This window comes from Myotis daubentonii, chromosome 11, assembly GCF_963259705.1.
Source record: "Myotis daubentonii chromosome 11, mMyoDau2.1, whole genome shotgun sequence".
NCBI classification, from domain to species: domain Eukaryota; kingdom Metazoa; phylum Chordata; class Mammalia; order Chiroptera; family Vespertilionidae; genus Myotis; species Myotis daubentonii.
The window spans coordinates 24,374,298-24,389,253 of NC_081850.1; the positions used below are offsets into that span (position 1 = coordinate 24,374,298).

At 37.0% G+C, this 14,956-nt stretch overlaps 2 protein-coding genes across 9 annotated transcripts in view; one reads left to right on the forward strand and one right to left on the reverse strand.

Moving 5' to 3' along the window:
* Positions 1-14,956, forward strand: part of PSIP1 (PC4 and SRSF1 interacting protein 1) — a 42,597-nt gene that overhangs the window by 17,776 nt on the left and 9,865 nt on the right. For all 5 annotated transcript variants that reach the window (XM_059656617.1, XM_059656618.1, XM_059656621.1 and 2 more), the window contains exons 5-8: positions 2,220-2,324; positions 3,299-3,361; positions 8,814-8,910; positions 9,904-9,979. In XM_059656617.1, the coding sequence (XP_059512600.1) occupies positions 2,220-2,324; positions 3,299-3,361; positions 8,814-8,910; positions 9,904-9,979 (341 nt within the window). The remainder of the gene's footprint in view (positions 1-2,219; positions 2,325-3,298; positions 3,362-8,813; positions 8,911-9,903; positions 9,980-14,956) is intronic.
* Positions 11,817-14,956, reverse strand: part of SNAPC3 (small nuclear RNA activating complex polypeptide 3) — a 43,127-nt gene continuing 39,987 nt past the window's right edge. For all 4 annotated transcript variants that reach the window (XM_059656626.1, XM_059656625.1, XM_059656623.1 and 1 more), the window contains one exon: positions 11,817-12,988. The gene's annotated coding sequence lies outside the window, so the exon portion shown is untranslated. The remainder of the gene's footprint in view (positions 12,989-14,956) is intronic.

The window sequence follows — 14,956 nt, forward strand, 5'->3', positions numbered from 1 at the left end:
GATTAGCCTTAAACCTCCTTTTTATTCTGTTTTTCATGTGAGCAGAGTTTTTGTTCACTTATATTAGACTTGAGATAGTAAACACTAGGAAAAGTACAAGTAGACCTAAAGAAGGAGATAGCCATAAACTGAAAAATTTTCAAATTCTTTTAAATCTTCATTTAAAAATTTTTTTTGGTTCTTTGCATGTGCCATGCTTGTTCTTCACTTTGAAAGCTTTTCAGGTGCTGTTCTATCTGAAATATTTAAATCATTCATTGATGCTCCAGGGCTTCATTAGATAATCCTAAGTGCTTTTCATTATCATCCAAAACTTATATTTGTTAAAAACTCATCATATCATACCATAATTGCTTCTGTACTTTATTACCATAGACTATTAACTCCATGAACAAAGAAGTTGTATGCCCATTGTTATATGTTGTGGGCAGAATAGGTTTTCACTAAATATTTGTTGCATGACTAAGAATAGATGAGTGATTCCCCATCATTATTGCCTTGATTGTGTAAAGAGTCCAAAGAGGTTGAATTGTTTCCTAAAACTAATATTTTATAGCTTCATCTGAATCCTGTGTCCTGTGACTGTACCTTCAAGGTCTTTTTCATCTTCCAGATTGCCCAGCATGGTCACCCTATCCTCTGTTCCTGTCTACCTACTTAATCTTTAAATAGTTTTCACCATATATACTTGGAATTTCCCATTTCACAGTGAAATTTTTGGTTGGTTGTATGCATGAAACCAAAAATATGAATGATTGTGCTGATATGATGTCCTGTGTTCCCACCCAAACACATTCCCAGTGGTTTATTCTTAGAGTGTGGTGAAAGCAGTGATGCCCAAACTGAAATAAAACAAACAAGCAAAAAATTGGCCATCATAATTTATAAAAATTTCTATAGTGCTGTAAGTAATTTGGGGGCATTTTTTATATGTTTTGTTGTAACTTTATAATAATTTTCTGGCTTATCAGCATTGCCTTTTCTTACAAAAGAGGAAATGGGTTTACAATTTAAAAGATTTGCCAAAGGGGCCCTAATTGGTTTGGCTCAGTGGATAGAGCGTCAGCCTGCGGACTGAAAGGTCCCAGGTTCGATTCCGGTCAGGGGCATGTACCTTGGTTGTGTGCACATCCCCAGCAGGGACTGTGCAGGAGGCGGCTGATCGATGTTTCTCTCTCATCGATGTTTCTAACTCTTTATCCCTCTCCCTTTCTCTCTGTGAAAAATCAATAGAATATATTTAAAAAAAAAAAAGATTTGCCAAAGGGAATACAACTAGAAAGGGGCACAGTTTGGATTATAATGCTATCATTTTGTAGATCTGTGCTTACCCTCATCTCCCAATGTGTACTGTGTTGCCTCTGTTCATCTTTTCAGTTGGTATTAATGAAAGTCTAGGCCCCTAGATCACCTGCTTAAGTATCTATAACTTGGGGTTACTTTACAATTTTTTAAATTATGTTCTATTGGTTTTTTTTAAAATATATTTTTATTGATTTTAGAGAGAGATGAATGGAGAGGGAGAGAGAGAGAGAGAGAGAGAAACATCAGTGATGAGAGAGAATTACCATTCGGCTGCCTCCTGCACACCCTCCACTGGTGATTGAGCCCCCAACCTGGGCATGTGCCTTGACTGGGAATCGAATCAGCAACTTCTTGGTGCATGGGTGGATGCTAAACCACTGAGCCACACCGGCTGGGCTACTTTTACAATTAAATGATGATTATTGCAAAAAAAAAAAAAATGATGATTATTGACTCTCACTCAGTATCTGTTAAATCCAAATCACTTAAGTTTGGGTCTGCATTTTAAATAAACTGCGTTTGAGTTATAGATCAATCTAAGGCTTTATGTCTTACATAGTTAAGCTTCTCTCTCCAGAATATTTCAGTAATTGAATACACTGTGCTATTCTAAATCAACTTATATTGTATCTTCTTGGGTATTTGTTGGTTAGAATATCAGAATGGGATTTGTGATTGTACTTTCATTTCAGCCTCACTATTTTGTCTTCTGCCCTTGTATATATTCAGTTGCAGGACTTCAATAGCATTTAAAACTTTTAAAATTGTATATATTAAAAGTGCTCTGTGGAACAGAAATTGAGGGTACTTTTCTAACTTTTTTATAAACAGGCTTTTGATTTTTCATTGGTAAAAAAAATTTAAATTTGGTAAAAGTTTTATTTTATGAAATTAATCCACTCAATTCTTCATAGGCATCAGCTAAACAATCAAATGCATCATCTGATGTTGAAGTGGAAGAAAAAGAAACTAGTGTTTCAAAGGAAGATACTGACCATGAAGAAAAAGCCAGCAATGAGGTATGTTTAATTTCTCTTATATTCTAAATCCATTTTGTTGCAAGGAAGAAATTATAACATGAGATGATTACTTGATTGTAAAGTAGAAAGTAATCTTATAAAGTAGTTGGATAATGAATGAGAGAATGTAAGACTTATTTCCTTGTGTAAATATTAAATACCGTTTTGTAAAATAATTTTTGCGTCCTTAATATGAATGGATGTTTTTATTTGAGGTTATTTTGCTGTGCAAAATATGAGGTCCACCAAAGAAGAGTGGATTACTATTTGTTAGGAATATTTTTAAAGCAAGGTTTTGTGTAATGGCTGTACTGGAAAGGGCATTGAACTGGATTTTTAAAAACCTAAGTTTATTTCAAACTCTGTAAGGAGACTCATTTAGCCCTTCTAGGCCTCATGAAATGGTTATTAGATGATCTCCAAAATCCCAGCCACCTCTTAAAATTCAGAACTTTACTGTAGAAAAAGTGATTTCATAAATTTAAATATATAAACTTCCTGGTATGCTAACAAGTGTGACTTTATTAGATTTGATCTGACAGAGAGAAGAATTTTTACTTTTTGGCAAATACACTGGCTATTACTTTGACCTTACAATGATAATGTTAAGGCTTTTAAGAAAATGATTTTATTCATTTCAGAGAGAGGAAGGGAGAGGGAGAGAAACATCAGTGATGAGAGAAAATCGTTCGGATGCCTCCTGCATGCCCCCTACTGGGAGTTGAGCCCGCAACCCTGGCATGTGCGCTGACCCAGAATTAAATTGAACCATGACCTCCTGGGTGAATGCTCAACCACTCGTCCACACAGGCTGGGTGATAATGTTAAGACTTAATGTTTATAATTTCAAAGGTTAGAGAAGCAAAACCAATTTCCCTAGTAGTTGTAGTGACGTGTGCTTTTGACTTTCAGTTTAAGAAATTTTCTTTCAGTCTTGGCAAAATTTATTTTATTTCATCTGTAATTTTTTCTAGGATGTGACTAAAGCAATTGACATAACCACTCCAAAAGCTGCCAGAAGAGGAAGAAAGAGAAAGGTAATTTTACTGCTTAACTAATTTTTCAGTTGCACTAAGGAAGAGTAGATATAATGAAACCTTACCATTTAGCTTAAATTTTGCCTTTTACTCTTAATTCCTTTAATTGTTTAAAGGGTAGGTTTTGTTTACTTATCAAAACTGTTTTTCTTTTCTTTTTTTTTTTTTCCTAATCTTCATCTGGGGATATGCTTTCATTGACTTTTAGAGAGACAAAGGGAGAGAGAGAAACATCGGTTGGTTGCCTCCCATATACGCCCCCGCCTGTGTTCACACCTGCAAATTAGGTATGTGCTCTGACAGGAATCGAACTCAAGACCCCTCGGTGCATGGGACGATGCTCCAACCAAGTGAGCCACACCGGCCAGGGCAAAACTTTTCATAGTGATACAGCATCCTTAAGATAAGTTGAATGGTAAAGAAAATAAAATGAACCAATTTTTATTCCTTTCAATGATGCTGTTTCAAGTTTATAAAATGGGTAATAATATATACTAATGAAATAGTTGAGAAAAATGTTACACATATAATACTCAAAATAAATTATAAAGTACTAATATAAGTGTTGTCCATTATTATGTTATTCTCAGAAATATGTTGCATGAAATGACAGTTTAGGAAAGCATACATTCTATGCTTTTAACTAATGTTTTTTTCCCGATATGAAGTTTTTCTTACCAATTTTTATCTCAGGCTGTTGTATGCCAAAGATACAAAGAAAATTAATAGTTCAGTATCTAATGAAGAAGTAAAATAGGAAAACAATGAATTACAGTGACTTTTTATCCTATATGGGAGGTGAGTGGAAGAGGCTATGATAACTTTAACAGTATCTTAAATGATAGGAAGAATTTTGTCAGATGGATGAAGAGACGGGAAGGGCATATGAGGCAGTTAGAATAATATATACAGAGGTGTAGAGAAAATTTCATTCAAGCATTTCAAGTGTTATATTTCAGATTACCAGACCATAAAGTTAGAGGTAAGAGGGTACACAAAATATATTATGTGGGACAACATGAACTTAGAGAAGTGATGGGAAGCCATTGAATCACTTTAAATTTTAGATGTCTCCTCTTAAAGCAGTGTGAATGATGGGGATTAGATTGGACTGGTGAGACCAGTTTACTGGTTAATTCATTCAGATTTTAATACTAACTTCACTGGCCCAGGCAGAGAATTGAGCAGTGAAGTAAAAAGATAAGGTCTCTGTTCTCGTTGAACACATTTTTGTTGAGACAGACAATAACTACATAAAACAAGAGAGTTTAAGTGGGGAGTTATGATAGTGACTTGGTAACTAAATTATGGACCACCTTACTAAGGAGTTCGCATGAGATTGGAAGGACAGGAGGAACTTTATAGCAGGTGTCTTGGTAAATTCCATGAGAGATGGGATATAAGAGCACTTTAGGGAGTAAAGATGATAGTTGATGGGAGTGGGTGTGAAGGGAGGGGGCGGAATCTAGTATGACTCTAAGGCAGGGGTTCTCAACCTGTGGGTCACAACCACTTTGGGGGTCGAATGACCCTTTCACAGGGGTCGCTTAAGACCATTGGAAAACACATATATAATTACATATTGTTTTTGTGATTAATCACTATGCTTTAATTATGATCGATTTGTAACAATGAAAATACATCCTGCATATCAGATATTTACGTTACGATTCATTACAGTAGCAAAATTACAGTTATGAAGTACCAACGAAAATAATTTTATGGTTGGGGGTCACCACAACATGAGGAACTGTATTAAAGGGTTGCGGCATTAGGAAGGTTGAGAACCACTGCTCTAAGGTCTTTTGGCTTGTATGACTAGATTCGATTCTGAGAATACAAGAGATGTTGATTTGGGAGCAGAGGCATGGGGAGGAGGAAGTGAATCACTTGTGGAAATAAGACTAAAGATATATATATAGATATAGATATAGATATAGATATAGATATAGATATAGATATAGATATAGATATATAGGATGTCCCAAAAAATGTATACACACTTTAACAGCTGATAGCTCAATTTTGAAAATGAAATGTATTTTAATAAACACTACTTTTATAATTATTCAAAGTGTGTGTATACATTTGGGGGGGGGACACCCTGTATATATTATTCTGACACCAAAGGGGGAAAAGGTAAAAGTTAAAGATGCCATCACTGATATAAAGATAGAATATAGCTGAAGTAGTCGAGGTAGAAAGTTTACTGGGAAGAATGCAGAAATGAGAATCCTGAGGGAATATAATGGAGATGAAAGGTTGCTTTTTATAATTCCTGCTGAGAATGAACTGTCAGGAGGAAAGCTAGGAGAAGCATATCAAAAGGGAGAACAGAATTTTAAGAATGAGGGAGTCGTCAGTAGTGCCCTGGTGTAGAGGGGTTCCAGTAAGATATGTAGCAGGATGCTTTAACGTTAAACAGTAAAACAGATTTAGCGTGCTGGTGAATAAAATATTTAATGTTAAAATTACACTGTGTTTCTGAAATCTTTGAAGGAAAGGAGAAAGAAGGCAGCAACAGGGATTTGCATGGTTAAGGGAGAGTGTTTAAAGTGGAAAAATACAGTAGAGGAATTAATGCTTCTTTGCAAAAGTAGGACTAAGATCCAACATGTGGAAAGATGAATTATTGTATGTCAGGACATGCTGGATGCGAGAGAAGGGAGGGCACATTACAAAGAATAGACTTGCCAGGAAGAAGGAGTTGATGGACATATCATCCGTTTTAACATTGAAGGGAAGGGTGGAGTAGGCTATTAAAATTTTTACAGGGACTTGGAAATTAAGGAAATTCCTTCCTGCTGGCCTCAGTCTCTCCCTTCTCATGCACTCAATTCAAAGCAAGGCTTCTTGATTGGTATAAGGGGAGAAGAAAGAATTGCAAATTTATGCTAGTGAAGGGAGAAAAGGGTACTACAAAAGACAGGGTAAAGGATTAATGGGTGGCTTTGAGATCCCAACTGAGATGGTATAAAATGAATGCATATTTGTATAATTTTTTTCAGGAGGGCTCAGCAGCAGGGAATAATAGAGCAGGGAAAGTAGAGTTTTATAGTAATCCTCTGTTGGAGATACGTGGGACAGGTGCAGCAAAACAACTATGCAGAGGGCTTGAGAATGAATAGAAACACTGTAATTTCATAAGGTGAGTGTATGTGAGGGGGGTGAGATCATGAAGGGAGTAGAGGTAGAAAGTGGAGTAATGAATGGAGAGAAAATGTGTCAAAGGGTTATAGGTTTCAGTGAGATCAGGTAAAATACAGAAGAAATTAATTCAGTCAGAATATTAGCATTTAAAATTTAAATATATGTATATGTGGAATAATAGTCTTTTCTGTGGATGAAATATTTCTTAATTTGCTTTTATTTTCATGAGGAATGGATTTTACTTGAACGATTTGCCATAAGTTAAAAAGCATATCCATGGTAGAGCTGATTTTCTGCTTAGGATTAGGGTTATTTTTATTTATGGTATTAATTACTAATGAACTTATTACCTCTTATTAGAATCTCCTCAAAAGATCCATTCTACCTATAAAGTCTTAATATCTTGATTTATTTGCAAAAGAAGAAATTGTAAATGAAGAGGCTTTATTTTTAAATATATTTTTATTGATTTCAGAGAGGAAGGGAGAAGGGGAGAGAGATCAATGATGAGAGAGAATCATTGATCGACTAGAAGAGGTTTTATTTTGAACTGAAGACTCAAAAGTTTGAACTGAATTTTGGAGAACTTTTGCCCTCTTAATGCCTCGATAGAAAAATGGCTCTTACAGTTCTGAGATCTCAATCTTTGATATCTGAGGAACTTGGTAAAAACACAGCTGCCTGACTCCCTGGGGTAGGGGTAGGTGGTTTGTAAATGCTTAAAATTATAGAAAACAACCTGAGGTAATGTTTAGGAACAGTTTTCTTGAAGAACAATTCAAGAGTTATATTAGATGAGTTTATTGACTTTTAATACTTATTATATGCATTATTACATTCCTATTATAAAGGCAAAAGTTATGTTTAAAAAAACTAACAAAAAGGAAATGGATAAACTCTTAGAAGTGGGATTGCTGAGTCCGATTCGCATATTCTTTATTGCCATTGTTCATTGATAAAGATACTATTTCAGAAAGGTGTTACCAGTTTATTGATCATCAGTAATTATTATTTGAACTAGAGGCCCGGGGTGGGGGAGCCGATCAGGGGTGGGAGCAGCTGGGGGGAGGGGCCGTGGACAGTTGGTTGAACTCCCGGTCGAGGGGACAATTTGCATATTAGCCTTTTATTATATAGGATGATTTTCCATATTCTTACCAGTATTGGGCACTATCTCATAAAAGTTTGCAAATCAGATTGTTGGTTAAAGATTTTTAATTTTTTATCAACATTGGATTGTGCTTGCTTTTGTGTTATTGCCTTAATTTTTGTTGATCTAGTTACTGTTGAATTCTAAATAATTGGAGGTGGGGCAGCAGTTCATAGTGGTCCTCCCATTCTTCTTGGTTCTCTTTACTGTTTCTTCCCTTTTCCATTATGATCAAGATTGTATTTCCTTTCTAATTAGTGGTTCCTAACCTTTGTTCTACTATAATACTTGAATCAATTAAATTGACTCTCATTTGGGGCTATTGTCTCTGGGGGCATTATAGTTTTCAAAGTGTCATTGGGATTTATTTCCTACACTGTAGTAAATCCCCCTGTATGGAAAATAAGAGTAACAGTTTTCAGCCCAGCTGGAGTGGCTCAGTTGGCTGAGCATCATCATATGCACAAGGGATTGCCGATTCATGTCACATATCTGGGTTGCAGGCCTGATTCCTGATTGGGGCACATAAGGAGGGTGGATGTCTGTGTCTGTGTCTGTGTCTGTGTCTGTCTGTCTCTCTCTCTCTCTCTCTCTCTCTCTCTCTCTCTCTCTCCCCCTTCCTTCTCTCTAAGAATGACCTCAAGTGAAGATTTAAAAAAACAAACCAGTAACAGATCTTAGTCCATTCAAAAATAAAATGTGTACATATTAACAGTTTAAAAAATAATCAGCACTTAATTTCTTGCGTTTTCTAATATTAGAATATTAACTTGAGTTCTATGTTAAGTGTAAAGTGTTAGCATTTTTAGATATCTAAAGTACATTTATAAAGAATGTATGGGTTGTTACAGTGTAATTATATTATACTTTGGTTACTATTTTGCTTTGAGAGTATTACCTTTATATTTCCAAATGACTTTTGTAGGTTAATAATATCTAAAGAGTGAAGTTTTTGTTTGTTTCTTAAAATTGTTCACTAGAATTATAAGCTAAGTTGAAGATCTCACTTGATGAGACAACTGTTGAAAAATAGCATATGGAAGTTATGCTTATACTTGAATTTGTTATCTTAGAGTGGCTTATTTTGGCCATTGACTAAAACTGGAATGCCTACTATTTGCTAAATAAGTTAATTAAATCTTTGTGATTCAGGCAGAAAAGCAAGTAGAAACCGAGGAGGCAGGAGTAGTGACAACAGCAACAGCCTCTGCTAATCTAAAAGTGAGTCCTAAAAGAGGACGACCTGCAGGTAGGATTATAATGTTTAAAACTCTGGCTTATGGTTAATGTTACAGATATTTTAAGTGTTGTGCCTCAGATACTTTGGAATAGTTGGATAGGCAACTAGCTATGTATAATGTACAAGTTTTAAAGGAGATCAACTTGTTTCTGCTCTGTGTAATGAAATATTTAAATTTGAAATAATTGCTTGGGGCTTGTCATTTTCTGTTTTATCTTCCCCTAAAAGTGGCAAATGAGGCAGTGGTGAGGTTTAAATTATATGAATGATGGGTTTATTTTACCTCTTACTTTAGAGAGCATAAGCTTTCCAAATGGAGTCATAATTCATAATGAAAGCAAGAGAAACGGCATTTGAACAAAGTTATCAATATTTTTAATTATTGCATTATTGCTTTACAGTATGCAGCTATCATCAGCACTGAAATCAGATTACAAATTTTCAGTTGTGAATATACATATACACACAATATTGTAATATGTATATGAATATTGGATATAAGTTCAACTCATAGTTTTGTCGTACTTTGTTAAAACAACAGTGAAGGATGTTCTTTTAAGCCCTCTCAGCCATACTAAGGACAGATTTAAAATTACTTTGTTAATCTATTCAAATTTTCAGCTGTTGCTCCTTTGATTTGTTGGAAGGATATTATCTTTAAAACTTAAAATAATAGTATCTCTAATAAACCACTAAGTAATACTCCTCTAACAGGGATGAGCAAAAGTAGGTTTATAGTTGTTTGTATGGTAATGATTATAATAACTTTATTAACTCAAAAGAATGTCACAGTGCACTTCGATACAATCCATAAGTACTCAAATTGCCAGCCTTCATTATTCTTGAAGTCTACCTGCTATCCTCAAGCACAGAGTTCTTTATTGCCATCAATAAATCTATTTTTGCCCACCCCAGTATATCATTTGTAATCTTTATATGTGAGGTTTACATTTGAAGGGAAAGCTGGTAGTTACAGATTTTTTTTTTTCCTGTGAATCTTAGCTACAGAAGTCAAGATCCCAAAACCAAGAGGCAGACCCAAAATGGTAAAACAGACCTGTCCTTCAGAGAGTGACATGTAAGTTCATTTTTAATGTATAGTTATGCAGTGTTAGACATTTGACTTTAAATAACATAAATCTCTTTGCCTTTTTACTAGTTTTATTGTATAGGATATTTGTTATTCTATTTTTCTAAAAATTATGAGGAAAACTAGTTTTTTATTATATAAACATTAAAAATTGGTAAAATAGAAAATGCAGGGTAAAATCTGTAATAGGGAATTTGGACAGATAGTATGTTTAAGGAAATTTTAGGCAAAGTGTTCTTGAAGCAATTTCCACAAATCTTTTTTTATCTCTTCCAGAATAGCTTACTTAAAAGTACTACTACTTAGCCCAGCCGATGTGGCTCAGTGGTTGAGCGTTGACCCATAAACCAGGAGGTCACGGTCCAGTTCCCAGTCAGGGCACATGCCTAGGTTGCGGGCTCTATACCCAGTGTGGGGCATGCAGGAGGCAGCCAATCAATGATTGTCTCATCATTGATGTTTTCCTCTCCCTCTCCCTCTTCCTGTCCCTGTCCCTCTCCCTTCCTAAGTGGCATAGAATTACAACATATTAACTACTGTAGTGAAATTAAGTTAGGTACATATGCAGGTGAGTTTGGTTTTGTTTTAAAATATACCACATAGCCTAGCTGGTTTGGCTCAGTGGATAGAGCATCGGCTTTTGGACTGAAGGGTCCCGGGTTCGATTACAGCCAAGGGCACTTGAATAGGTTGTGGGCTCAACCCCAGTAAGGGGGTGTGCAAGAGGCAGCCGATCAATGATTCTTTCTCATCATTGATGTTTCTATCTCTCTCTCTCCTCTCCCTTCGTCTCTGAAATCAATAAAAATATTTAAAAAATAAAAATAAATTATTTTTTTTAAAAAAAAACATACCACATAAATCTCATTGATCCTGATCTTTAGATGAATTATGACACCAGACACAAAATCTAGCTTTTCATGATCAACATAAGGCTTTGCTCTGGATACTTAGGAACTGAAAACACAAGTTATCTGTTCTCCGCTCCCCTTTAGACACCCATGTTGATCTGCGACAGGAAATCAAAATAAATATTCCCATTTGGAAAGGAGAGGTTTAAGAGGTGCACAGCATTGTTAATAGGAAATCTGAAATTATGCTGGGAACATACTGGGAGATCTCCTTTGATTAGACTCCAGATTCCCCTGAGAGTATCTTCCTAGTCCGTTTCTCTGCATGGCTTTTGGCTGATTCCTCTGAGAGCTCTGTGCTTTTCATTATCATGCTGAGTTGCATGTGAAAAGTTCATTGGCGAATGTTATCCTCCTTACCAGTTGAGTAGTTCTTAGTCTGCTTTCGGACTATGAGAAGTTAGGGGCTCAAGGTTCCTTTTTAGATCTCCATTACTTTTGATGTAGGCTGGTGTTAGTTTTGGTAATAATACTGTATTGTTAGTGTGTATGTGTTGCATTCTAGTCAGCTTTGTGTGCAGTGTGGTCTCACTGTCCAATCTCAGAGGGAAGGTGGGGTAGGTGGGAAGAGATCAACCAAAGAACTTGTATGCATCTATAATAATAAAAGCGTAATATGCTAATTAGACTGAACATCCTTCTGGACTAAAAGTGGCCAGAAGGAAGCCCGGGTCCTGGGTGCCAGAGGGAAGCTGGTGCCGGCAGCCGGGAGAAGGAAGGCCCACCCTTGTACGAATTTCGTGCATCGGGCCTCTAGTATATGCATAATGTCCATGGACACAGACAGTAGGGTGGTGAAGGCAGGGGGCAGGTGTGGGCTAGAGGGGTCAGTGGGGAAAAAGGGGACATATGTAACACTTTCAACAATAAAGATTTTTTTTAAAAAAAGGTTCCCAGACATGCTTATCTTTAAAAAAAAAAAAAAAGTTTTTAATGATTTCCAGAGAGGAAAAGAGGATAGAGAAATAGAAACATTGATGAGAGAGAAACATAGATCGACTGCCTCCTTCATGCCCCCCACTGGGGATCGAGCCTACAACCCAGGCATATTCCCCAATAGGGACTCAACCAGTAACCTGTTTCATGGGTTGGCACTCAACCACCACACTGGCTAAGCATGCTTATCTTTTATACTTAATTACAGGCACTTTGAGTTGGTTTTCCTGAAAACACACCCCTTGGTCTCTTTACCCTAGAACTATTTGTCCATCTGAAGGATCAAGGTACCAAATTTGAATTCTTAAGGAAAGGCTGGCAGCTTACCCTTGATTGGATCTTTGAACCCAGTCTCTGAATTTGAAAATATTTTACAGGATGGAGGCAACTTTCAACCTGAAATGCATGGAATTTTTGTGTTCTTTTTGTTTTCGTATTATTTTTTTGAACTCATTTCTTTCTTAAAGTACCCTATTTATCTTGGTAACAGCCAACTCGAGATCCCAGCATTCTATCTTGAAACCTCTTCTTTACTGAAAGTCACAAGTTCACTGAATGTATTTTCTTGTGAGTTTTCACATGTGACAGTTTTACCCATTGTATAAATATATTTGAGTTTAGTTTTCCATCCTCAAAGCCAGATAGGTCACATATTTTATGTTTGGGTTGCTGGTATCAATTTCTTTGTACTAACAGCTTTTTGCTGAGGTGATGGACAACTGCAAAATAGCAGTATCTTGCTATATTTATTTTTAATTCACACTATATGTAGACTGGGCATTGGCAATAGGCACTCGGCTGTGGATCTGAAAAGAAACTCAGTGGAATGCACAGCTAAATTGGATAAGTTTTTTTTTTTTAATATATTTCTTTATTGATTTCAGAGAGGAAGGGAGAAAGAGAGACAGAAACATCAGTGATGAGAGAGAATCATTGATTGGCTGCCTCCTGCACACCCCACACTGGGGATGGAGCCCGCAGCTCAGGCATGTGCCCTTGGCCAGAATCGAACCTGGGACCCTTCGGTCCGCAGGCCGATGCTCTATCCACTGAGCCAAGCCGGTTAGGGCTGGATAAGTTCTTTTGAAACTTCCGCTTTCCACCATGAGAACAGCATGTATCTGTCAGTGATAGCTTCTCTGCGTGGGTCCTGAAATGACAAGACAGTGGAATAAGCTCAGAAGAACTGAAACCATCTCATAATGCTCATGTAAATTAAGAAATATCCTATATAATAAAAGGGTAATGTGCAAATTGACCCTAACACTAGGGCCACTATGGCACACACTGACCACCAGGGGGCAGACACTCAATGCAGGAGATGCCCCCTGGTGGTCAGTGTGCTCCCACAGGGGGAGCTCTGCTCAGCCACAAGCCAGGCTGATGGCTGCCAGCAGAGCAGTGGTGGTGGTGGGAGCCTCTCCTGCCTCCTCAGCAGCACTAAGGATGTCCAACTGCAGCTTAGGCTTGCTCCCCGCTGGCAAGTGGACATCCCCCGAGGGCTCCTGGGCTGCCAGAGGATGTCTGACTGCCAACTTAGGCCCAATCCCCCAGGGAGCAGGCCTAAGCCAGCAGGTGGACATCCCCTGAGGGGTCCCAGACTGCGAGAGGGCACAGGCCAGGTTGAGGGACCCCTCTGAGTGCACAAATTTTTGTGCACCAGGTCTCTAGTTTGTTATAAGCCACTGTGATATTTTGGGTGTGTTTGCAGTAGGTTTTGCTAATTTATACATTAAAAGACTAAAGGAATTTACAAATACAAATTTCCTATTGTACCTTGACCTATTAAAAAGGAAAGTTGTCACTATGGTTTAACCTGGTTTTCATAGAAGGTGGTAAGGAGGACCATTGGGAAAATTATTTTTTAGCAAGTAGTGATCATTACATTTTTGTAATTCTCTGCTTTGATACTGTTCATTAAACCTTGAAATTATCTATTTCTTGTGATTTTATACTTTCTAATCATGTTTTTTTCTTTAAAAACAGCTGTATGGTATTCCATTGTGTATTATAATTCCTAAGATCCATCCCATTTATAGATCTTTCTTTCTTCCCCCTCCCCTCCTTTCCCCTCCCTTCCCCTTCTTGGTCAATCCTCACCCGAGGATCTTTTTTCCATTAATTTTTGGGGAAAGGGGTGGAGGGAGAGAAGAAAGAGAGAAAGAAACATTGATGTGAGAGGGACACATCAGTTGCTTGCCTTCCATGTGCATTCTGACTGACCAGGGCTTGAACCTGCAACCCAGGTTGTGCTCTTAATCAGGAATTGAACCCGTGACCCTTAGTTCTGCGGGCCAACGCTCTAACTATTTAGCACACTGGCCAGGGCTATAGGTACATCTTTTTAAAAACACTATCTTCTATTGTTTTGTAATGTACAGATATATTGGTAAGAATACAGTGCTAGAAGCAGATGTGTTGGGTCAAAGGTTATTTGTATTTTAATATCTGCTTCCATCCATGGGGTGGGTAACATTTTGGGAGAGGCAAGTGGTCAGTAGCTAATAAGAGCCATGAAAATGCTTTTTACATTATATTCTTCCTATCTCAATGAAATTATGATGAAAATATTCACATTTGTGGAAATAGTAAATTTCTTCCATCGGTTAAAAGTAAAGGAAGAAATCCATTTGATATTTGAAAATAAGCATACTTAATGATAGTTATGTGACAATTTCTAAAGTGATAGAATAATTTTTTATCTTTTCCAATTTAATAATCTCTTAAGGGTTCAAGGAAGCAAGTTTGGTAGGAGGTTATTGGGCTAATTATTGACGTTTTGCATCATCATTTTCTCATTTGTCAAATGGAATGGGTTGGACTAACTTTCAACCCATTCCATTCCAGCTTTCTTATGAGTTATCACATGTGAGAGTTTTACCTATCTATAATAATAAAGGCGTAATATGCTAATTAGACCGGATGTCCACAGAGGTGGCAGAGGCCCCTGTCTGCTGCCGCAGCAGTGGGGGCCAGAGCCCCTTGCATGAATTTCGTGCATCAGGCCTCTAGTTGTATAATAATATAGTAGAGTTCAGTTTACCAGCCTTAAAGCCAGGTCACATAGGTCCCTTCCAGCTTTCAAATTCATTGATATAATTGTGTAATGTGAAAATTT